The sequence below is a fragment of the Urocitellus parryii genome, chromosome 7 (assembly GCF_045843805.1).
Source record: "Urocitellus parryii isolate mUroPar1 chromosome 7, mUroPar1.hap1, whole genome shotgun sequence".
NCBI lineage: Eukaryota > Metazoa > Chordata > Mammalia > Rodentia > Sciuridae > Urocitellus > Urocitellus parryii.
Genome location: NC_135537.1, coordinates 176215768 through 176241003, shown reverse-complemented (window position 1 = coordinate 176241003; position 25236 = coordinate 176215768). Strand labels below are relative to the sequence as shown.

General features: G+C 50.2%; 1 protein-coding gene across 2 annotated transcripts in view; it reads left to right on the top strand.

The window, feature by feature from the left end:
* The window catches only part of Slc39a11 (solute carrier family 39 member 11), a 328353-nt gene that overhangs the window by 179082 nt on the left and 124035 nt on the right, over nucleotides 1-25236 (top strand). For both annotated transcript variants that reach the window (XM_077800754.1, XM_077800753.1), the window contains exon 6: nucleotides 9056-9226. In XM_077800754.1, coding sequence (XP_077656880.1) covers nucleotides 9056-9226 — 171 coding nt within the window. The remainder of the gene's footprint in view (nucleotides 1-9055; nucleotides 9227-25236) is intronic.

Sequence of the window (25236 nt, the reverse complement as noted above, 5' to 3'; positions counted from 1 at the left end):
AAAAATAAGATAGTTGTAGTTTTGTGGATTGGTTACTGTGTCCTCAATTCTGTACCATTGGTCCACCTGCCTGTTTTGGTACCAGTACCATGCTGTTTTTGTTACTATTGCTCTGTAGTATAGTTTGAAGTCTGGTATCGCTATACCGCCTGATTCACACTTCCTGCTTAGTATTGTTTTTGCTATTCTGGGTCTTTTCTTATTCCATATGAATTTCATGATTCTTTTATCGATTTCTACAAGATATGCTGTTGGGATTTTGATTGGCATTGCATTGAACTTATATAGGACTTTTGGTAATATCGCCATTTTGATGATGTTAGTTCTGCCTATCCATGAGCAGGGTATATTTTTCCATCTTCTAAGGTCTTCTTCTATGTCTTTCTTTAGGGTTCTGTAATTTTCATTGTATAAATCTTTCACCTCTTTTGTTAGGTTGATTCCCAAGTATTTTATTTTTTGGGGGGATATTGTGAATGGAGTAGTTGTCCTCATTTCCGTTTCAGAGGATTTGTCGCTGATATACAGGAATGCCTTTGATTTATGCGTGTTGATCTTATATCCTGCCACTTTGCTGAATTCATTTATTAGCTCTAATAGCTTCTTTGTAGACCCTTTTGGGTCTGCTAGGTATAGAATCATATCATCTGCAAATAGTGATAATTTAAGTTCTTCTTTTCCTATTTTTATGCCTTTAATTTCTTTCGTCTGCCTAATTGCTCTGGCCAGTGTTTCGAGGACTATGTTGAACAGAAGTGGTGAGAGAGGGCATCCCTGTCTTGTACCAGATCTTAGAGGGAATGCCTTCAATTTTTCTCCATTCAGAATGATGCTGGCCTGTGGCTTATCATAGATTGCTTTTACAATGTTGAGGTATGATCCAGTTATCCCTAATTTTTCTAGAGTTTTGAACATAAAGGGATGCTGTACTTTGTCGAAAGCTTTTTCTGCATCTATCGAGATGATCATATGGTTCTTATCTTTAAGTCTATTGATGTGGTGGATAACATTTATTGATTTCCGTATATTGAACCAACCTTGCATACCAGGGATGAATCCTACTTGATCATGGTGTATAATTTTTTTGATATGTATTTGAATCCGGCCCAGGTCAGCCGCCGCCGTGACCGGCGGGATTGTGTCCCTGATCCGCGTTGCTCAAAACCGGCTGGAGGGGGGTGGGGTGGTAGGAGTGTGGATCCTAGCGCTGAATCACCTGAGGCCGATCCCAGACTCAGCCCTGCAGGGCCCAGATCAGCCGCCGCCGTGACCGGCGGGATTGTGTCCCTGGGCCCAGATCAGCCGCCTCCGTGACCGGCGGGATTGTGTCCCTGGGCCCAGATCAGCCGCCGCCGTGACCGGCGGGATTGTGTCCCTGATCCGCGTTGCCGAGATTCAGTTGCCTGGGACAAACTGACCCCTCACACAGACTTACTAGTTATCGGCAGGTCTCCTTCCCGTGGAATATTGTTAGAAGATCTTCAGCAGGTCCCATGCAAGTGTATTTATGTGTCTCTCTGATCCTGTTACTGTGGAGGTATAGAAAATGCTGCTTGCTCGCCGGCCGCCATGTTGGATCCCCCCCCAGGGACTTTTTGAAGCAGACGCTCTTTGCTGGTGGGTCCTGCAAAAACTCCAGGGCCCCTCCCTCATGGGGCATTTGTACTGACCATGCACGCTCAGGGTGGGCAGGGAAGAACCAGGGCGGCAGCCCTGGAGCCCACCCAGGATTTATTTTTAGATGACAGTTAATTCACCAGGAATGAGTTCATGTTTACCAAACGGCAGTTTGTGCCTTCAAAGTAGAACCGCAGACCAGGTAGGTGGACCTTGAATCATTGGACGTTTTGGCTCTGTTGCCTGAAGGTAGAAATTGTTTTCCCCAAATACTTGGAACGAGGAACATTTTTAGTGGGTGGTTTGCTTAACGGATGAGAAATCTTTCGTTAATAGTGAACCTGTCTCTTCTGATGTTCGTTTAATTTTCACCGATTATGCAGCTCTATTTGTATCTGCGTCGTCGCTAAGCAATTGCTTATTCATAAGCATGTAAGGTAAGGCCTAGGTGACTTGCAGTGCCTGGGAAAACACGTACTTCCAGAGAAGATGAGGAAATTGAATCAGCCCTTACACAGGCAGCGTTTGGCCTTCTGATGATCACGTGGCCTATGACCACTAGAGTGATAAATGGCAATGTGCGTTATAGTTAGGAAGATTGAAAATAAGTTCATGATCATGTTTCTTAAGCTCTGGGAGCCTCTCTGCCTAAAGGTCAGAAACTGAGCATGATAAATACTTCAGTTAGCTTCCCACAAAGTCTCTGTGCTCTCCCGTGGGATCTTTTCCTGCCCAAGGCCACACACGGTGCATGCAGTGCATCCTCAATGGAGTCTACCTGGAGACTGTTTTCCCAGTAGAGTGCAGTTTGCCCAGCTCCTCTTGCCCAATAGAATCCAGGCACAGTTGGGGGTGTCGGATAAAACACAGCATACCTAGTTAAATTTGAATTTCAAAAACACAATAAATACTTTTTAGTGTAAGTATATCCCATGCAATATTTGGGATATACTTATGAAAAAAATTAAATCTGAAATTTGTACATGACAGGATATATCCTGTCTTTTAATTTCCATCTGGCATCTGTGGCAAGGACTGTGCTCATAATAGATTCTTTCTCCCCTTGCATGGTTTGCAATGCTGCTGTCTAGCTTTTAAGAATCCCAAGGCTTGGGGAGGGGGTGGAAGGGTAAGATAGTCACCCATCTCCTGCTTTTGAAAGGAGTGATGTTCCAATATTGAGAGAGAGAATGATCTGAGAAAATTAGTCTTCACGACCATACCATATAGAGTCACAAGTAAAGCAGATCACATTTAAAAAAAAACAACAACAACAACAAAAAAAAAAAACTCAAAGGAACTGGGACTGAGACTCCAACCCAGACAGGTGGGTACATGAGTCTGATGTGCAATAAGACCTTCTGCTCCCAGCCCAGGACTCATTAGTCACTGACAAACCTAAGTGGATAGCAGGAAAATTACCCATCTGTAAGGAATTAGCTAATCATGTTATTGTTACTTAAAAGAGGGCTCATTTGGACCAAGGGCATTTCACAAAAGAGGGAAGAAATAAGCCTCTGAAACTCTGAAAAATGTCCAGCTTTTCTTGTAGTCAAAGAAATACAAATTAAGGGAGACATCATTTGCTCCATAAATGAATACACTCATTTTTACATGAGAAGTACCCAGTACTAAGAAGTAACTGAGAACTTTAGAACTCTACCATGGCCTTGCAAAACCACTGAGTCTTCTGGAAGTTAATTAGAAAAATGCAGCAAGGCCCTTTAGCCAGCAGTTCAACTTCTGGGAACTTTGTCCAGATTTCTGATTGTTTGTCCTGGTTAAAGTTTTTGCAGTGAAATTTATAAGAAAACAATTTTAGAAGCAGTTGAAATACCCAGTGGTATGATAATGTAGGTAAGACTCTATCACTTGAAACACACACACACAAGGGTGTTTAATCATATGGGGAAATTCTTATGTCGCATTTAGTGAGATCACAAAGCTGTCTGCTGTTGTGCAAGGTGACATCTCAGTCCCATAAAACTGCCTGAGAAGGTGGATTAGGAAATGCACCAACCTGGAACTATTATTTTGAGGATGGTGCAATGCTTGGTGATCTGCATTTTCTTCTGTAATCTTCTAGGTTCCCAAGGTTGCTTTAGCATGCATTTCTACTTTTGCATAAGCAAGCTTAAGGACAAGGATACTTTTTGTGAGTCACTGGCCCAATGGCCAGATGAGTGGGTAGAGCAGCCACCCAGCCCTGCCCATTACGTGTATCACAATGAAATGCTCTGCTGTTGGTTTTAGGCTGGACTTTCCATTTGCCCCCAGGTATTAGTAGTTCCAAGGGTCCTGGAGGATTTGAGGACACTGATAGGTCCTGGTAAGACTCAGAGAAGCAAGGGGTTTTCTGGGGAAGGCATCAGCGGCACTCTGCTTCCCTCTTTCTACCATCTCAGCCAGAGACTGTGTTTCTGGCCACTCTGCAAGCCAGCCCACCTTCCCTGTGCCTGACAGTCGGGCCACAGGCTCAAGTTCCCACTGGGTTCTAAAGACCAAGTTTAAGGCAAAAGTATTGGAGAGTCAAAATCACCCCTTTAAAAAAATCCATGTTGTTCTTTGAGCCAGTAGAAGTACTAACACCCTCCAGAAGATCAAAAGTTAAGAATCAACTTCTTTCATTTTTTTGTCTCCATTTTTGTGGATGGCCTCCCCTTTTCTGCAAAGGCCAGGTAGAAATTAATTTGAAGAAGCAATTAAACGTGGAATTGGGACAAGGGATTAATTGGGAGGATTTTCTCTTGATCATTTTTAAATGCATGCACTTGCCTTTCCATTTGTAAAATGCACATGGGATACAGCTCCCCGTGGTTCGGTTTTAGGAAATGAATTGCTGCTGGGTGTTTAGTCACAACCAGGTGCATGAAAGAATTAAGGGTCTTTGTGCAGATTCCCCCCCTCTACAGGAAGAACAGCTCCCCATGTGCTGAGCTCCATTTCCTGGGGTAGGTTCAGCCCACTTTACATGTCCCAGTGGCATGTATGATTCATGAAGTTGTAATACAAAGAACCAGAGCCTGATGTCATATGTAGAAGCAGCTTTTCCAAGTGAATTCCCATTACCAGTGGGAGGGAGCAGAAAGAGTATGCCCCCAAGTGGCCTGAGACTGGTACTGCATTTTTTTAGCACTTGGGAGAGAAAAAGACGACTGAACGTGAAGAGGAAAAGAAACTGTTTTGCAAATAAGGGTTCATATAAGTAAATGCTCTAGAGCCATTACTAGTCAGAGTCACAGAAACTCAGACATTTAGAAAATATTTCCATAGTTTAAAGTGAAACAGCAGAATAGGAAACTGTAGCATGAATTGTGCTCTGTGAGCCTAGCGTTTGGACAGTGCGCCCACATGTTTTAACTCACAACCTCACTAAGTAGGAATGACTCATTGGTTCCATTTTACACAACAAGGAAACTGAGGCACAGAGCCTGCATCTCCCAAGTGCAGCTTTATGACTAATAGCAGACGGTGGGGTCCCTTGTCAGTTCCCCCGACCACGGCGTCACTGACTCACAGAGCATCACCATGCATGAGCTGGACAATGAAAGCAACTGCATTAGATCTCCAGGGCCCTGTTGTCTCTGGAAAATGCGCTTCAGTGGAGTTATATTTTTATAGCTCTGCCAAAAGGGAATGGTGGCAGCTGTGGATAGTTTGGAGACTGCCGTGGGCTTTAGTTTGGGGTGTCTTGGAATGAGGGGGTCTTCTGCTGGGATCAGGAGAGCTTCCCTGGCTCTGCCTCAAGTTTCCATGTGACAGTCAAGACGGTGTCCATGGGCCTTAGTTTCTTAGATGCATGGTCAACACGAGCCACTGTTGAGTAATCACTTCATGTTCAAATTCAGTGTTAGTCATAAGGAAAGTCCTTCTAATCCCATTTATTATTAAAGACCAAAACCAAATTCTCTGCAAACATCCTTGCAACTCACGTTGGTAATTCTGTTTCTCCCCCTAAATGATGCCGATTCTCTGGGCAACAAGAAGGAAAGAAGACTGAGTGATCAGACGCTCGCCTTCCCTGCCTTTGATTGGCCCTGGGGCGTGGTTTGTGCACCCCTGGTCCATAGTGAACACCGCAGGCTTCTCTTCATTGTATCTTTCACACCAGGGGTTTAGAAAGGAAGTATCTTCCTGGGGAGTTGTCTGCACTTGGCAGGTGAATATTTGCCTCCTTGTGCTGATCCAGCCGAATCGCCTCCAGTGGCGGCTGGCGGTGCTACTGGAGCTCCCCACCTCCCCCCAGCTGCTGATGGGTTAATTAGCACTGCCAGGTCTTGTTGGAGGCCTGAGCATCGGTCTCCAGAGATGGACTTAGATAGTCCCACTGTCCCAGGGACAGTGTGCTCATACGCCTGTGTCCACCCATGATGAGGGACAGTCACCACTGCAGGGGAATTTGACTCCCACGATATTCCCAGCCTGAGGTCCTCCAATCCACAAGGAGTCAAATGTTGTTTCAAAATCGCGTGTGTATGCCTTGCTGGAGAGTGGGTTATGACCTTGTTCTTCAAGATGACTTGGCACCACTGGGGAAGATCTCGGGGCCAGCAGGTAACAGGGCAGGGATTCCCAACCTCTGAGGTGGTTGTGCCTACAGGAGCACACATGCTGTGGCAAGGTCCCGCCCCCTGTTTTCAGGAACTCTCGTGTGGTCCTCGTCACTCCCCTCTGGCACACGCCCACGGGCACTCAGCCCCACACACTGGTCATCCTCTGCCCATAGGCAGTGCTCCAAGTAGCCCTACCAGGAAGGTGGGCTGCTCCAGGTGCACCTGGCTGTCCATGACGGTTCATTTGGACCAGGCTTCCTCCTTGCAGACTCATGAGTGGCTGCTACCAGGTGGTGGCTTATTTAACTTTCACGAGGGCCTTGGGTGTCCCGCCCTCCTGTTTGCCTCAAGGGAAGACATGGATGTCAGTCTTCAGGTGTTGGACCTCGAGCCCAGGAGCACATCTTCGCTTTGGTTAACAATTCTTCACGAGGCTCCGTGTCCCTGTTAGACACAGTGGGGGGCTGGCCCTGCCAGTGGCTCCGCCCACCTTTGTGGCTTTCTGTGTATCACCTGCCTGGGTCTGGGGTCAGATGTTCTTGTGACATTGGTGATGGCAAGTGCAGCCCTAGGCTTGCTACAGAGTGTGTGTTCCTGGTCCCCAGATGTAAGGAGTTAACCTGCCTTCCTGTCTGTCGGCTCTCAAGTTATAAAATCTGTAAAGGAAAAGATAAGGAGCAAAAAACAATCAGCTGCCACTTAAAGAGAAGTTAGGCCAGCCAGTGCACTTAGAGGGGACGTGGGGAGCTCAATCCAGGAGAGAGCTGAGTGCGCTGCTGTGGGCTCCGTGCTCCTGTGCCCAGTACTCTTGGGCTTGCTGTCCGAGTGCTTAGTCATTTCCCCACCAGCCTCTGAGTCCTCCAGTAACTGAAACACACATACACAAAAGGCAAGGGGCTGCCTGGTGTCCCCGTCCAGAAAGAGGGTCCCACGTGCCACTCACAGGTGCCCACATGCATGTATCTGTGTGCACAACACCTCACGTGTCGTGTGTTGCCACCCAGACAGCCTGAGAGCAGTGGCTGTCCACTTGAGATGGTCACATTCTCCAGGGGCCAGTGCTGTGAGCTGGGCCTTCTGGCCACTGCAGGCTGGCACCGAGCGGGCGAGCTGGCTGAGAGCCCAGCAGCAGAGGGTCCACCTGCTTTGGCACCTTCTTGGTCTTCCAGCTGCATTTGCTGGATTCCAGGAGACACAATGATTTTCAAAAGAAGGGAGTGTCTCCCCTTTTATTGTCTTTGAAATACAGAGCAGCAGTGTTCCTATCCGTTCCTGTCTTGCCGGGTGGTCACCTGAAGGGAATCCCAGGTGCACTTAGTTCCTGTGGTGGGATCTGCTCTTTAAAGCAGAGCCCCAGGGGATGAGTCAAACCCGGCTTCAGTGCCCTGGGGACAGGGGCTGGGCCACCCACCTGCCCACTGTGGGTGGAGGCCAAGGAGGCTCAGGTGGCTCCTGTTTCTTGAGACAAGTTTTCCTCCAGCTCCTGGCTCAGGTGGAGCCGTTCCTTCCCTGGACGTCCTGTGAGTGGAGTGTCTGCACTCCAGGGTCCCCAGCCAGGGCTGTCACGCTGTCCCTGGCAAGCCCACACACGAGGCTTCTGCAAGTGCCACGGCCGGGGACATAGAATGGATCCCCCAGACGGGGACACTCGAGAGTGAAGGGCGCTGATGAGCCCTTGGGAGGGCTGGGGTGTGGCTCTGTGGCAGAGCGCCGGCCCAGTAGGCGGAAGGCCCTGGTGCCATCCAGGGCCACCAGAAAGGGAAACCACATCCTCTGAGAGAAGGCGCAGGGCTGAGTGCTGCCTGGGGCCATGCGGTTTGCTCTGGGCACCTGTCTGACAGCCGATGAAGCCCACCAGGCTCCGCTGCCCGTCACAGTGGAGGCCCCCACAGCTGTGCCACCCTGGGAGCCAGAGCCTGATGCTCTGCCGCCTCCTTTTCCCTGATTCAGCCCGCCCCCTCCCCAGTGGGGGGTAGAAAGGAATAACCTGGGGTGCCTGGGGGTGCAGGTCCAGGAAAGGACCCAAAATCAACCAAAGAGGGAGTCTGTACAGGGAGGGTCGGCGCCTGACACCCCAGGGCTGGGTGGTGAGCTGGCCCCCGTGCCTGCGGGAGCTGGGCAGTTGTCTCTCCACCTCCAGGGGTCAGCGCAGCCTCCCTTCCCTGCTGGCTGATGTCCACCTGCCACCTCGGTCCATCCTGGCATAGCTGCCTCTGTCACATGACCTTCCAGCCCCCCCCCCCCAACAGCACAGGAGTCCCCTGGTCTCCCTGGGGAGGGGGCATGATGGGCCGAGTCTGGCACCTGAATTGGTCCCTGTGAGGCGGGTGACCAGGGAAGGGGTGGGGCCACAGGGCCTGCAGTTCTCTAGGGCTGGGGGGGAGAGTGAGAACAGCACCCACGATAGCAATCAACACGTCCATATATTCCAGAACCTTCTGCATTCCCTCACTGAATCCTTGTAGAACCACGTTGAAATCTGTACTGTGGTTGATTTTTTTTATGAATCAAAAACTACAGCGCACAGAGGTTGACAGCTATTTTAGTGCCACACAGCTAGGAGAGGCCGTCAGGAAGCAAACCACGTGATCTGGTTCCAGAGTTTGTGCTCCTTGTTGGTGTCACCATCCAGGGTCTCAGCAGGCATCATGGGGGCACATCTTCATCTTCCTCACCTTCCTAGTACCTCTGCCTGGGCCCTGAACGTGCATTTGAAGGGTGTTAGCTGGATGACTGTGTGAGGGGGCGAATGGCCGTCAGGACGCCGGGTCTGCTGCAGTCTGGAAGCAGAACGTTTTCTGCCGGGCACTTCCTCTTGGGCCCCTTGCTCAGGGGTCCACCTGCACATTTTCAAAGCCTCTTTCCCCCCTGCTCTCTTTGTTCAGACAAGAGCGAGAACGGCGAGGCCTACCAGAGGAGGAAGGCTGTAGCCGCCAGCCTTCCCGAGGGCCCTGCCCACCTGGCGCCTTCCCAGGGGAGCCCAGCCCAGCCCAGCGGCAGCAGCTGGAGGAGGATCCTGCTGCTCATCCTGGCCATCACCATCCACAACATTCCAGGTGAGCTCTCCCCGGATCTGGGCCCCCTTCTCTGGCTGGAAAGGGATTGGGCGGTTTGGGTCCTTCCTGGGGGAGGGGCTGCGGAGCTTTCTCCCTTGGCTTCTAGTTATTCATTGATGGGTGCGTCGTCCTGGGTTAAAACTTCCCTAAAGGGAGGCCGAGACAGGAGGATGGTGAGTTCAAAGCCAGCCTTGGCAAAGGTGAGATGCTAAGCAACTCAGCGAGATCCTGTCTCTAAATAAAATACCAAATGGGGCTGGGGAAGGGGCTCAGTGGTTGAGGGCCCTGAGTTCAATCCCCGGAAGCCCCCACCCCCAACACCAAATAAACCTCCCTTTAAATACCTTCTGCCATTCTTCCCACGAGTCCCTTTACATGCTTGGTACCCAATGGCCACGTGTATGGTGTCCTCAATGGGACGATCATCATGGGGACGGGGTGTTTTATAAATGGGATATCTGCCGCTCTGTGGGATGCTTTTTGAAAGGATTGAATTCAATCAGGTTTGACCCTGATATTTCACTTACTCTCCTCTGTGAAATGGCAGCACTGATCTTTTTCTCTTTAGCATTGAAGAGTGATTTGTTTTGTGTCCTTGGATTTATTTTAATGGGGGAGGGACTTTTGATGTTTCTATTTCAGAATTAATGTATGTTTCTTCTGGAGTTGTTGTATGTAGTAAGAATAAAAATATATAAAACTAAGCTCACGGAGGAACCAAGCTCCGGGGGCACTTGTTGGAATTCTGGCTCTGCCACCCACTGACAAGTCTGTCTCCACAAATTGCTTGAACTCCCTGAACCTTGGTTTTCTCATTGATGAGATGCGAGTGAAGCTATGCCTGGCTTATTTGAGAATTAAATGATATGTCAAATACCCACAAAGCTTTCTGTACAGTGCTTGGACCTCGTGAGCCAGGATGGCGTTGGTGACAGTCCTGCCTGCCATTCCTCCACGGCTCCCTCCATTCTCAGTCCCTCAGCTTCTGACCATCACTGGTTAGAAACCTGGGCTTGAGCACTCACTTTCTCCAGGGAGCACCCCAGGTGATTTATTTCCCACATCCTCAGGAGTTCACAGTTACCCATCCCTTACCTGCTCCGCAGGCAGAGGAAATGGTAGCCTATGCTAAGATCCTGCGGCAGGAGCTTGCCTGGCACCTGTGGAGAGTGGCAGGCGTCCAGTACGGCCACAGAATGTAGAGCCGTGGGGAGAGAACAGAGGTACTAGGAGAGTGAGGAACATGATGTTCCCTTAGCTGGAACTCGGAGGCCTTAAGGGACTTCCAGTTTTGCTCTGTGGGTGAGAAGCCATGGCAGGGTTTTAATGGAGGAGCATATGGCTCAATCTGAGCTTGAACGGGCTCTGTCCAGGTGCTGAATTGAGACCAGACCCAGGACAGGTGAGGATGGAAGCAGGGGGACCCAGGTGGAAGCCATTGCAGAATCTAGGACAGAGACAGCCATGGCTCAGGCCAGGGCAGAGGTGGAAAGAAGGGGTCCCATTCTGGGTGGGGCCAACGGGATTTGTTGAAGGACTGGACGTGAGAGAAGATGAGTCGGGAGGGTGCAGAGGCTCAGGGCTGATCTGCTCCAGGGTGGTGCTGTGGTTGGCTGAGAGGAGGAGGGCCACGGGGCAGGACTGGGAAGGTCCGCGAGTTGGTCATGGAGGGAGAGTGTCATGGTTTAGATATTAGGAGTTGCCCCAAAGCTCCTGAGTGAGAGAGGGAAGGAGGTTTAGAGGAGAAATGATTGACAGCCTTAACCCAATCCATGAATCCATCCCCTGAAGGGACCGAGTGGTAACTGATGGTGGGTAGGGTGTGGCTGGAGGAGGTGGGTCATGGGGGCGTGCTCTGTGGCACATGTGTTGTGTTTGGCGAGTGGAGACCTTTCTCGGCTCCTGGTCACCATGTGAGCTGCTCCCCTCTGCCACCCTGATATTCAGCCTAGCCTGGAGCACAGAGCAATGAACCCACTATCTGTGGATTGAGACCTCTGAAACTGTGGGGCCCAGAATAATCTTGTCCTCCTCTAAAGTTGTTCTTGTCAGGTCTTCTAGTCACAGCATCAAAAAAGCTACTGAAACAGACACTGGTACTCAAAAGTGGCCTTGTTGCTGTGACCAACCTGACCACGTGTTTCAGAAGCTTTTGGAGCTTTTTGGAATTGGGAGGAATTTTGAGATGCTTAGCAGTGCAAGCTGGAAATACTTTAGGTTGTTGTAAGCTGAGCTTAATGGCCAATGCTGGTGGGAGCCCAGAAGACCAGGTGCCAATAGTGAAGACAGGGCTCAAGAGGGTTTAGAGGAAAAGGAGGACACTGTTGGTAATTGGATTAGAGTCCATTCGTGTTATGTTCTAGCCGAAAAGCAGTCTGCGTTTTGCCCGTGTCCACACAACTTTTTGTGAGGTTGATTTTTAAAAGCAATGGGCTTCTTAATCTGGTGGAAGAGGTTTCTAGACAGTGTTCTATTCAGACAGTGCCATGGATATTGCTGGTGGCTTTTGGCCAAATTTATGGTGATTTTCCAGGAGCAGAAAGCAGAGCAGAAAGATTTGAAAAACTTGGACTTGAAAATTAAAGTGAAACTCCGTCTAAGGAAGGTGCAGTTGTTAGAGACATTGTAGCCACTAACACAGTGCTGAAGACTCTGCCCAGAGATGGTAAAAAAGATGGTTTGAGGGCATTTCAAGAGCTGGCAACACCATACTTATCTCAAACTAGAGGAAGTAAAAATTCTCTTGAAGAAATCAATGGGGCACCTTCTTGCATAGGGGGTCCTAGGAAGTTTTCTCAACATGCTCAGCCATCCAGACACTGTGAGGCCCCTGCAGCCAGGGTCCCTGGAGGTTTGGCTACTGCTTGAGATGGCAGCAGACCTTGGCCTCAACCAAGTGGTGCTGGTTCTGCAGGAATGCAGGATGCTGGAGTTAGGGGGTCATGGAGGCTTGCACCAAGATGTCGAAGGAAGGCCTGGGAGGCCAGGCAAGTGCAGCAGGGTTGGAGTCCCCGTGGGCACCTCCTGAGAGGGCAGTGCATGGAGGGGTGAGGCAGTCAGAGCTGCAGCAGAGACCCAGAATTAAGAAATGCCGGTACCATGGGACAGCTGCTGAGAAAGGCTTCAGGAATGGAGCAAGACAAGCCAACAGAAAGGCCACCTGGGCTGCAACCAGTAAGGCCACAGGGGCCTCAGGTGCCAGATCTGTGGAGCTAAGGGACTTATTTGACCAGCTGATGTCATTCTTGCTTTGGTCCCATTCCTTCTTTCTGTGCCCCTGTTTTTGTGAATGGGAATGTTTACTCTGAACCTTTATATTTTGGGTATTTGTAAGTCACTTTTGCTTTTTACAGGAGCTCGAGAAGCAAGCTCGCCCCGAGTCTCAGAGGAGACTGCGGACTTGAGGTTTTGGCCAATCTTGAATCATGGAGACGAGGGGCGCTCTTGTAAATGGACCAAATCTATTTTGCTCTGTGGGATGAGCATGAGTTCGGGAGCCAGGGGGGGAATGTTATGGCTCAGATGTCAGTTGTCCCTGGAAGCTCATGTGTGAGACAGTGCCAGAAGATTCAGAGGGGAAATGATTGGCTTATGAGAATCTTAACCCGATCAGTGAGTTAATCCCCTGGTGTGATTCACCGAGTGGTCACCAAAGGCCAGGCAGGGTGTGGCTGGAGGAGGCGGGTCCCTGGGGGTGCACTTTTGGAGTTTGTATCTGGCCAGTGGAGTCTCTCTGTCTCTGTCTTCCTGATCATCACGTGAGCTGCTTCCCTCCACCACACTCCACCACACTCTTCCACCATGATCTACCTCATCTCCAGCCCCAAGGGATGGAGCCAGCCTTCTATGGACCGAGATCTCTGAAATTGTGAGCCCCACATGAACTTTTCCTCTCCGACTATTGTTCTAGTTGGTCTTTTAGTCAAAGCAAAAAAAAAGCTGAACAAAATAGTGGATTTGGGTGGCTGTTAGACTTCAGGTGGAGATGCCGACTAGACGGCGAGGTACACAGTTGGGGTTGGGGGCGAGTCTGGCTGGAGCTGTGCGTTGAGAATGATTGGCACAGGGATCCTGTTTAAGCCCACGGCCCCATCTGAAACCATCAGAGCAGGTTCCTGCCCAGGAGGTGCGAGTCGCCTAGGAAAATAAAATGTCTGAAATAATCCATAAGAAAAAAAGATAAAGCCGGAGATGGGATTTAAAAAAGCAGAGCGCCTGATGGGCCTTCCAGTCCTGATAGGAGCCGGAACTGAACAACTAGAAAGTAGGGGGGCACCTCCAAGGCAGGGGTAAGGCTCCGCTGGGAGGAGTCTGGTTTGGTGCTTGCTTCTTGGGCAGCAGGGTCTTGCAGTAAACAGGCTGATTGGCATCTGGCAAGCCACACCCATCTCCCGGAGGCTGTCTGGCTCAAGCTGGTCCCTTCCATCTGGGGAGCTGAGCCTGAACTTGAGGGGTTAGCTAGGAGAGGGCACCCCTTGAATTAGATATTCTCCAGACGTGATTCTGCCCGAGAGTTCCTGAGACCTTGCTTCCCTGCCTGATGGCTCCAGTGTCACTCAGTTTCCCCACAGCTTCCTGCAGAGGCCTAAACACAAATAGGTGAGCCTTGAGGACCCCACCATGGGTCAGCCCTGGAGTCTCCATTTTTCTTGAGGCCAAAGAGGCGGAGACCCGCCCACAGGTGTCCCTTTGACAGCTGTTTTCTGAGCGTGTCAGCAGCCACTCACCTTTGAAAAGGTCTCTTTGTCAACACTCTCCTTCAGAGTTGATTAAAAATTTAACTAGCTCTCTGACACTCCCAGGCTCTAGGCTCTAAGATAGACTTTTCAGAGTAACTAAATGGATGATGGAGTTTTTGAAGTTTGTTTTTGTAAAGAGGAAGGATAAGAGAAGCTTGTTAATGATGCTCCTGGAGGTTTCTGGGCATGAGGACACGGCTGTGGGCTGTGCACACATGCAGGGCACTTGGGTTACCATGTGACACGTGCAAGGACCACCAGTCCAGTCTTCCTTGAGACTCCAGCAAAGCTGTGGGCACGAGAAGTTTGTGCATTCACATGTCAGTTCTTCGGGGAGGCTATAACAAAATGCCACGGGTTGGGTGACATATAAACCACAGAATTACCCATCATCATTCTGGAAGCTGGAAGTCTGAGGAGTCTGTCACAGGACCAGGCTCTGGTGAGGGCCCCCTTCCAGGTTGCAGAAGGCCACCATCTTGTGTGTCCCCACATGGTGGAATAGGGCATAAGACTCTCCAAGGATCTGTTTTATAAAGGTGTGTATTCCCATTTGTGAGAGCTCTGCCCACGTGAGCTCCTCACCCTCCCCGCCAAGGCCACAGCTCCTAATGCATCAGCTTGGGGGTTAGGTTTCAACACCGGGATTTCAGGGGTGGGGACACATCATTCAGGTCATACCAACACACAACATCTTGCAGGCACTTTGGGGAGTGTTGACATCATGAAGACTGTCCCCAGCCCTAGAGTGGAAAAGAACCCCCACTTTAGAGGGAAAAACTATATAGTTGGACAAGCAGTTAAGTGATTCAGGTGAAGATGAAGAGAGGTCATCGGCCACGCACCTGCTGGCAGAGCATGGAAGCCAGACGCCAGCCCCCAACAGCCTGGGACCCTGCTCCTGCCTCCTTGCAAGCCGCTCCCCAGCCTCAGCTTGTGTGCAGCCCTGGCCATGGGCCCTGACACTTGCTGGAGTCTGTTGGGAAATGGTGTTGGGGAAGCACCCCATTCTCTCTGAAAGCAACCCCAGATGGGAGCCTCTGAGCACCGTGCCTCTGGCGTGTCTGCCACAGTGTGGCCCAGACTCGAGGGTCTGCCTCCCAGAGACCCCAGGGCATTATGAAACCAGCCTCCTTTCTGCATCCTAGTGGAACTAAAAGTCAACTAGCCACTGGGTTCCTACTGATCTCTGCTTGTTGATGATCTGTTCAGCAATTTATACGTGAGAAAGTTAAATTTAAGGCTGAAGGAATGCTAGGGGTTTTCTCACTCAAACACGACTCCATCTGAAAATACAGCATGGCTCTGGCTCCTGCCAACCTAGCTTGGGACCGTTCTGTGAAGAATGATATGCGTAGAGCTTTCTGAATTTCATTTTTGGTGAGTGCTGTGGATTGAACCCAGGGCCTTGTCCTGCTAAGCACATGCCCTGCCTCTGAGCTCCCTCTCTAGCCCCTGAACTTCTTTTATGTAACAAAGTTAAATATTTCCCCTGTTATGATCCTGTTGCTCTAATTGCTTGCTTGGTTTTGCAAACAGCTCCAGCTCCCTGTTATCTGGAGCTGTTTGCAAAAAGGTGAGTACCATGCTCATTGTTTTAGATCCAAGGTCCCAAAACACACTGGAAGTCTGGTATATTCAGGACATAGTGTATGCTTGAGTGACAGGTGCATTTGATACCTCCCCTCCAATCCAGATGAGGAGCCTGGAGGGTTGGGTGACTAGCCTTCGGTGCAATGGCTCCCAGTGGGCTAAGGGAGAATGTTTGACAGGTGTAGATCCTGATGATACGTGACAGACAGTTGTCCTCATTATGTTTGAGATTAATGATGAAGCTCCTCAGAAGCAGCAGCTAGATGAATGGATGGTCTTCATCTTCCCCTCCTTGGAGTGGAGCCAAGTGCATGTCGTTCATTTTGCTGGCTATGGCTGTGATTTAAGGAGACCCAGGGGCCACTGTTTGTGTCTCTGGAGCAGCACAGTGGTTGGTTTTAATTATCTGGCATGTTGTCTCTGATGGTGGTAATAATGGCTTCAAAGGGAATGCTTGAGGCTTTAGTCAGAAGTGATTTTTGTTTTGGGGAAACAAAAACACAAATTTTGACACCAAAATATTAACAGTGGTTGGTTATTTCTGGGTTTATGACTGACTTTTATTTTTTTTAATTTTTTGGTAAGATTTATAATGGAATTTTCCTACAGTAAACACTTACTTGTTGTGATCAGATAAAGATATTCTTTGGAAGGGGGATCTCCATCAGCTCTCTCCCTCAGCCCCTCAGCATACCCACCAAAGTATAGAAGTGAATTATTTCTTTATGCCAGAGATAATTTTAATACCTGGAGGGGCTAGAAACTGAATGAAGGACTGTATTAGTTTGTGATAGCTGCTGTAACAAATTAGCATAAACTGAAAACTGCTTAAAACAATCCAAATTCATTCTCCTGCAGTTTTGGAGACCAAAAGTCTGCGATTGGTTTAAACTGAGCCAAAGTCATGGTGTCAGCAGGATGGTGTCTTTGCTGGAGCCTTGGGGGAACAAAGTGTTGTTCTTTGCCCCTTCCATCTTCTAGAGACTGCGGGCACTGCTTGGCTCATGGCTCCCTCATCCTAGTCTGTATCCCTATGCTCACAATGCTTTCTCCTCTGTGTCAGAGCTCCTCCTTAATAAAGATTCTTGTGATTTCATTCTGGGTCCACCCCGATAATCCAGTATTATCACATCTGAGAAGTCTCTTTTGTCAAAAAAGGTGACATTTGCAGATTGAGGCATGAGGACCGGGATATATTTGGAACCATCATTTGGTCCACCACAGAGACCAAATGGATCCTTCCAACGAAGTCCAGAGAGGATTAGCTGGGGTTCGGGAACAGACTCAACAGCAGCACGTCAGTCCTGTGTGAACTGGATTCCTCACGGTCTTGGTCCTGCCCTGGGCCTCCTTGGGCTGCTGCCCGCCTTTCCCACTTCCCGTCCCTGGCTGTTTCTGTTTGAGTTTCCAAAGGATGCTGCAGACCCCAGTTCTCTCTGCACTCGTTCCCTGGGCCTTCGTCGTGTGAGGATGTCGGGTGGTGGTCACAGGAGGCAGGGCACGTATTGAGCTTGCGTGTGTCTGCAGCTGGGGTGGCCGTGTATCATGGTGGGCGTTGCCACCCGTGTCTCCTGGACCACCCCCCTCACTGATCTCGCCGTCTTAACACCACATACCGCTCTTGTGTTGCCCACGGTTCTTCCTGGCTCGCCAGTTCACAGTGACGGGGAAGAGATCCAGGTTTCACTTCCTGAGCTCAGTGCTGTGGCTAAAGGATTGCTGCCTCTGCTCTTTCATCTCACTTGTGCATGTTCATTCCCTCCCTCCCTCTCTCCCTCCCTACTTCTCTCTCATAAACAACTTTATTTTGTGGCCTTTTCCTCCCAGGATGCTTTATTTTTAAATTTAAAAAAAAAAAATCCCCGAGCTCTATGGGTCATTCGAAGGCTTGCCAGTTACCCCTCCACACCAGGGAAACTGTCCCTGCTAATTCCCTTTAAAAGGTTATAATTCACAGATTGTAAAACTTGCCCTTTGGAAGTGAACATACAGTTACACCTACACAGGTCCTTAGTGACTGAGGACCTCAGTAGGTCCCACCAAGGCATTGGCTATGGGGTATCTGTGAGCCCTGCGTTTAGGGGGTGCCAACTGCTTTTGGATTTGAATTTGGAGTGAAATACAGATGATCTGTTGAAGCACTCATAAATAGGGGACAGTTAAGAGGGGCAGGAGTAGTGGCTGCTGTTGCTGACAAGAACCTGGACATCTGGCTTGCCCCTGCTTGGGCGGCTCTGGCGGGGCAGCACTTGGAGCAAGGTGCGGCATCTGGCTTTCAAGGAGTCAGTAGCGCCAAAAGGAACATACCGACTCTTCATTTTCCTGGGACAGAGACTGGGTAGGAAATTCTCTTGTTGGATATGGACCTTCCCAGGGGACATACGGATGGAACCACTTATATTCTGCTCTGATTCCACAACTGGGCGGGGGGTGGTCTTGGCACAGCAACCCGGGCTCAGCCAAGGAGGAAGCAGAGCACCCCTTAAAGCCACAGATTATTGAGGCCCCCACACATGTACCCACCTGGATCCTGGGGACCATCTGGGACCCATGCAAGTCGTCAGCCAGAGGGTTGGGACAGGACAGGCTTGAGAGTCAGAAATGCCGGTTCTTGGATCCTGCAGCCACTGAGTGCTTCACTAGCTAGGGGACCTGAGGTCAGAGCCTGGGAGTCTGTTTTCCTGGCCACACGCAGGATGGAGATGATATCTGAGCGAGGCCAGGGCACCATGCTGGGACCCTCTGGTGCTGCTGCAAAGCCTGAGAAGCCGGGGTACCTCCCCTCCCTCACCCTCACTCCCCTCTTCCCACCTACTTTTGGCCACACCTTGCTCAGAGGTCTTCTGGTCTCTGCCGTGGGGACTCCGGAGCCTTTCAGTTTTCATCTCCAACAGGTTATTGGGAGAGGCATCTCGTTTACTGCAGGAGTTTGAAAACATTGTAATGCTCTCCTTTAATTATCTCTCAGTGGGAAGCCTGACATGATAATTAGCACAGGCTCCCAGACGGGGTGATGTTTTGCTCCACATCACGTGTTCCTGGGTGGGAGGTGTAGCCGGAGCCAGAGGCACGTGTCTGGATCACACCTGGAGTGTGAGCGTGGGAACTGGTACAGAAGCCCACAGGGGAAATCACAGCCCAGGGGTCCCCGCATTACCCCAAATAAGAGTGTCAGAGTGACTTCCAGGTGCCTTGTCATCCCCTCTTACCAGCTCTGGTCACAGACACCCAAACACTACACCCCACATTTTGGCCTTCAGATGCAGGAAGCTGTAGCCAAAGCCTCCATGAAAGGCTGCCCTGGGGTTTGGGCTGCAATCGAGACTCATTTCCACCCCTGCTCTGTGACGTCATCCGCCTACCATTATGTAATTCAAGAAAAAAAATTAGAGCAAGGAATTGGAACGCGGTGTTGTATTATGACTCAAAGTATCTGGAGACTCTCGGCTGCTGTTCTGTGGCCAATAGGTATTGGCTAGAATGGGGTTTTCTACGGCATTTTAGACCTGGACCATCCAATAGGATAGCTGCCTGTGTTGAATCAAAGTTGGATAAAATCTCCTCAGCTGTGCTCAGGGGACACGGATGCTAGGTACTGGGTGCTGCTGTGCTGACAGCACCGGTGGGGACTGTTCCCCCGCCATGGGCAGCTCCACTGCAGTGTGCCCGCCCCCTGGCAGAGGGTGAAAAGTCAGGTTCTCTGTGAGGCTGGCCTCAGGAGCTCTTGCAGGAAGGCAGTCTGAGACCGCTGGTCTCAGCCCCGGGGTGAGTCACAAGTATATCATACATAAAATAACCTACATCTCAAACTTGGTTATTTTATTATTGAGAAGAAATGCTGGGTGGCGTCATCATGCCTGGGAAGCGGTCACTCTGGCTCACGTTGTTTCTGGCCCATCTTCTTAAGTGAGGGACAGAAAGGGGTGGGGGACACTTGGGCAGGAAAATGTGTAGCAGCATGATGTCCGGTGTGAGGAGATGGCAAGAGTCACTGCAAAGACGCCTCGCCTCGCCTCTGGCTGGCCTGTGTGACCCACCAGTGGACACCTGCCCCTCTCTGCCCAGGTGACATAACAGGCCTGTGTCAGCTTCACCCGATTTAAACAAGAGCCTGCCCCGACTCAACTTAGGTTTTGAAGGGACACTCTGTCACTTGAAAACCGCTGCAACATTTATTATCAGGTTTTCTGCTACGGGCATTGCCCCATTCATTACCCATGGCCCCTAAATAGATGGTTACCTTAGAGTACACTGCCTGGGGAAGGTTGGTGTGCCTTATGGGAACAATGCAGGACATTTACTGTGCACAGCTGCTTTTATTCTTTGGCTGCCAGGAAGCACAGAACCCCATCTGTCACCTGGTGGTAAGAATTAACTACATTCTTAGGGAATGAATATCAGAATTCTCCTATTTTACAACCAATTGCCATGCCGTACAATTTCAGAAGGGAGGGGACTTGTGAATTAATCGGCACAAGTGATGTTATTCCTGTGTTGCCGGTTTTCATCATTGTGTTTTCTGGCCACAGACTGTATTTCTAATCCAAATGCCTGAAAGATGCTTTGGTTACAGTGGAGACGGGAAACCAGGTGATGTGGGAGTGATCCGACAGGAGTGGTCAACCACTAACCCACCAACGCCTGCTGGACGGTTTCTCTGTGAAGCATGTGGATCGCCCCGTCCAGTAGAATTCTGTACAGTGTAAAATGACAGTTCTAAACTTTCTAGTAGCCATGTTAAAAAAAAAAAAAAGGTAAAGTTAATTAAAGGAACTTATTTCATCTCATCTAATGGAGCCACAATATTCTCATCTCAACATGGTTATTAGTATTTTAAAAGTTGAGACAGCATACCTTCTGAAAAAAACTGTATCTTTGAACCGTCAGAATGAGAAGCCGTCCTGCCAAAACAAAGCTGTGTATAATGGAAAAGATGTTTTAGACATCGTCAGGTTTTAAATTGAGTTGGCTTAAAATTGAAGTGTTTTGTTGGTGTCACTAGCCAGGTTTCAAGGCTCAGTACCCTATGTGGCCAGCGCCTGCCATGGTGGTCAGCACAGGTCTTCATGCTTGAGAGAGAGAGGGAAAAACAGCCCTTGCCTTGGAGAAGTCGTCAGTCCAACAGAGGAGATGAAATATCACGCAACATAGAGCCATTCGATCACCGCAAGTCCACTGGTAACTGCTCACCTTCAGAGCCAGAGGCGAGTTTGCCCTGCATCTGTGAACACGGCAGGCTTTGCGGATGGTGTGATTTTTAAAATCATGCTCCTGCTTTAAGAGTTGGGTTGATGGCACTGGTTGCCAGTGTTTCTACCCAACATAGAAGGCCTTGGAGGGGACAGCGGGGACACCCTGCAGGGAGGCGAGCAGAAAGGGTCAAGGCCACTGGTTGGCTACCACACTGCTCGCTCTTCCCACTAGTTGGCGAGGTCGAGGTGGGGTGGTATGCAGCTGCAGCGGAGGCCCGGCTCTGTGAGTGGGGCTGAGTTTGTGTCAGTTATGGCCTCCGCTGGTTACCACCTCCTTCCTCCAGGCTGCTGGGAGAGCTCAGGCCCTGCCTGCCCTGGACAGGCCCCTCTGCAAACGGCTTCTGCTGCCATCCCTGTGAGTCAAGGGCAGAGTCCCCCCAGGGTCCACCCTGGCTCCGAGGTGGTCTTCCACAAGAGCTGGATTCGCTTCTGCTTCCCCACAGGGAGAGTGGCAGCTGTCCTCAAACTTTGGCTTGTGACAATACGAGCGCCATTGGTGGCTGGATGGTCCTGCTGGGGGAGCCGCTTCGTCCTTACGCAGTCTTTTGGAACAAATTAGGAGGTGACCTAATTTGTTCCAAAAGCCATAGCAGATAACAGGTTTAATCAATTGATAACATTGAAGGTGCATACTTTACAATAGTGCCAATTCATTTGTATTCAAGTATGCTAATTTTAGTGCACATTAATTATGTACTTAATAAGTCCCTGTTTATTCTATTTTGTCTCCATTCCCTTGCTAGCTGTTATGGTGTGGAGTTGAAAATAATTAAAATGTTACTTGTGTCCTACAAAATAACAATCAATGATGGGAGAGTCCGAAATCAAAGTTCCATTTTCCTTATCAAACACAGTGAGTGAAGGGACATCTACATGGACTTCTGGTCACCCCTTGCTGTGCTGTCTCCCTCCCTCCCTCAGGGGCCTAATTGCCATCTGAGTTCGCCATTGAGGGAAGGCATCTTGTGACTTGGAGAATGTCCTGGCTTTGGGCTCCCACCCCTGTACTGACATGGGGGCTCTTCAGAGGCATGGGCTGAGCATGGGGGTTTGGGAGGAGCAGAAAAGACAGATTGCCCTCCCCAGAACTCTGCAGGCTGCAAAGTGACCTCCGTGGCGCCCCCTGGAGGCTTGTGTTGAATCAGGCTCAAATGGGGGCTTGGAAAATGAATTCAGACACTTCTCCTTTATGATTCACCCAAGAGAGACAGAGCCAGGGGAGGAGTCCCAAACAGATCCATTTTGTGGACAGACTGGAAAAAATTGTATTAACCAAAGCTTGTGGATGATATAAAATCTGGAAATTGCTTTTGAAATATAGCCATTTAGACTATCCAGAGTCCCCATTACCAATGACAAGTTGGCGTGAGGATTCAGAATCTAAGTTTCCATCGTATTTTGAAAATGACCAGCTGCGATTGTGTGTAAGAACAGCCCCTCCAATCCAAAGGAAGGGGATCGTTCCAGCCCCACTCCCTGATTCCCAGGTGCTATGGGGGCAGATAGGGTCATGGACATGAGCTTGCTTGAGAAAGAGGTGGGCATGAAGGGCTGTCTTCCTGAGGATGGGGTGCAGGTAGGAAGCACAGTGTGGGCTCTCCCACCTGCAAATCCCACTTGACTGCAGCGGGAGCTTGGCCCTCTCTGCCTCGCCCCTCTCACTCTGGTAAAGCACGGAGCTGTAATTTCCAGAGCCTTCATTCATTTATTCCTCTTCTCTGTATTCTCAGAAATTTTTCCTGACTCAGAGATGTTAGGGAAGAGGCTGGGGTATGCTGCTGAGAAGGAAAAAAAATTAATTCTGAGTCTTGTTTTCAGGGGCAAACGAGGAGTCCATCCGTGTCCACAGGGCAATCAGCGCCTCCTCTGGGCTTCCGGTGATCAAGTGCTCTGCTCCAGGCTTGGCCATTTGTTTACACAGCGAATCCTGGCTTTCCTTCTGTGCCCTGCTCTCTAGGGTCAGCCTCCCCTTCACTCTAGGGCCACGCAGGGCTCTTCTGTTAGGAGGGGAATGAGGGAGAAGTGAGCAGATGAATGGAGTCATGGCCCCTTCCAGGGGACAGGGGAGTGAGCTGAGAGGACAGTGCAGAGGTGGAGTCCCAGGCCCTAGGAGGTGCCAGGGTGTGTGTGGGTTTGGGAGGACATGGGGCCATGCACCTTCCCCTGGCTCCCTGGGCTCTGCCCTGCTTTGCTTTGTCCTGGAGGACTCGGATAAGTGCTGGCTTTTGCCTCCTGGTAATTCTGAAGAGCGCCCTGTTGCTTAGAGACAGGAATGCGCCTGGAGTGGAGTTAAGGTTGTCAAGGAAACCAAGCCACAAATTCCCTTGTTTTTCTCCGGGTTGCTGGACAGAAGAGGAAAGGATTTTTGCTTTGACAACTGGAAGAAAGTACCTTCTTTCCTGTGTGTTTTTAACAAATTGATGTGTTTTCCAAGACGCAGCCCGAGTTAGCACCCAAGCTGACACTGGGGGCATTGAGTTCTGCATTGTTCCTTGTTGGTGCGCGCTCTCCAGTAGACAGAACCAAGTAGCCATTGTAGTCCTGGTTTTTTTTTTTTTCCCCAGATGTGCAGACCCCAGTGTACAACCCCACCCGACGAGACATGTGACTTAGTTGAATTCTAAATTTGCATGTCTTTTCTTTCCGTGACATGGGGGTGGTGGTCTTCGAGAATCACAGCAATGTCCTCGTCCTCCCTTTTCCTCTTCCCTGTGTCTTGGAATTACTTTCACGTTTCCGACGGTGGTCACAGTGAAGCTGGGCATCTTCTTAACTCTGCTTCTGTCATGATTGGGGGGGGGGGAGAAAAAAAAGAAAAACCCTTTACATGCTCATCCTCAAGGGGATTTCTTGAAGCTACAAAACAGCTCATCTGCTCTTGGCTGTTGCTGGTGGTGGAGATGAAGCAGTGCCCCCGCATCATCCTCCTCATCTGGGGAAACTGAGGCACACGTAGAGGGTTCTTCATTTACCAGTGGTGCTGGTATTAGCTTCTGATGCTTGCAGATTGAGTTCGTGCCTGTGTGCGCGTGTGTGTGTGTAGCTATATGTGTACGTGTAGGCAGTGGGGTTGTGTGTGGGTTTTCTCCATAGCCTCATAGCTCTTCCTAGCCATCTAACCCTAAGCTGCACTCTCCTGGGGGGCCAAGCTTGAGCAGCAGCCACTGCCATGGTCACCTCCACGGTCTCCTGCCCAGGCTCACGCCCCAATGGATGCACGGAGCCTAGGGGTGGAGGGTAGGCAGGTAGGTGGGCAGAGCCATGGGGAAGTTGAAACTGTTGTATTTTTCTTTCTTGGAGAGAGTCCCTGTGTGAAAATGTTTCTTTTCAAACATGAGATTTGGTGGCCAAGTACAGGTCAGCGGAGGAGGAGGGAGAGCCTGGAACAGCAGAGCTGAAGGGCAGCCAGGGAGCAGGTGTGGCTGGGACGGGGAATGAGGGACAGGACGGAGGCACACAGCAGGGCAGCTTCTGGCCCACGGGTGTCTGGGTGATGGTGGGGACTTCAACTGGGATGGGATTACTGAGCAGTGCTAATGGAAAAGGGGTGACTGCTAGCAAGGACGTTCACTCCCACTTCCTGGACTGAGAATGAAATGGGGCCCACGAGACTGGTTCGTGGCTCGGAGGGAGGAGGGAGGATGGCCAGCAGGGACGTCTGTGGTAGGAACATACACAATATGGGGACATCCCCCGTCTGTCACTTTGAAGATGACAGCGTTGGTATTGAGCTGCTGTTGACAAAGGACCCTGAAGAGACTGAGGGGCAAAGTCAGTGTTTCAAAGCCCACCCGGGGAAAAGGTGGAGGAATCCAGATGGGCTCCCCGGGGCCCCTCAGGGTGTTCAAGACTGCCGATGCTCTGGGTGGGTCGGGCACTTGGGCCTCTCAGGGTCAGAGCTGAGCAGCCTGGCAGCACGTCTGTGGCAATCAAAGTGGCTTTCTTCTACAGAAGCACTGATGACAGGTCTCTAGGCCAGAAGAGATCAAGGTGTGGGCAGGCCGGTGCCTTCTGAGGCTGAGGGAGGCTGCTCCAGGCCTTTCCTGGGGGTAGGTGGGCATCCTCTCCCTGTGACTCATCACAGGGTCTCCCTTCTGGAGGTCTGCCTCTGGCTGTGTTCACAGTCCCCCTTTTATAAGGCCACCGGTCCCAGTGGTTAGGGGCCCACTGCTTCATTTTGACCTCGTCCTAACTTAACTAATCACATCTACAGTCACTGTTTCTGAGTCAGGGTGCAATCTGAGGTCTTCAGTCCACAGCACCCTCTTTCTAGGGATGACTAAACAGTGTTTAGCCTGCTTTAAACAGTGTGTGTGATAGGGACTGGGGAGATAACTCAGTGGTCGTGTGCCTGCCTAGCATGCATGAGGCCCTGGGTTCAATTCCCAACACACACTAAAAGTGTGTGACGTAGCTGGACGTGGTG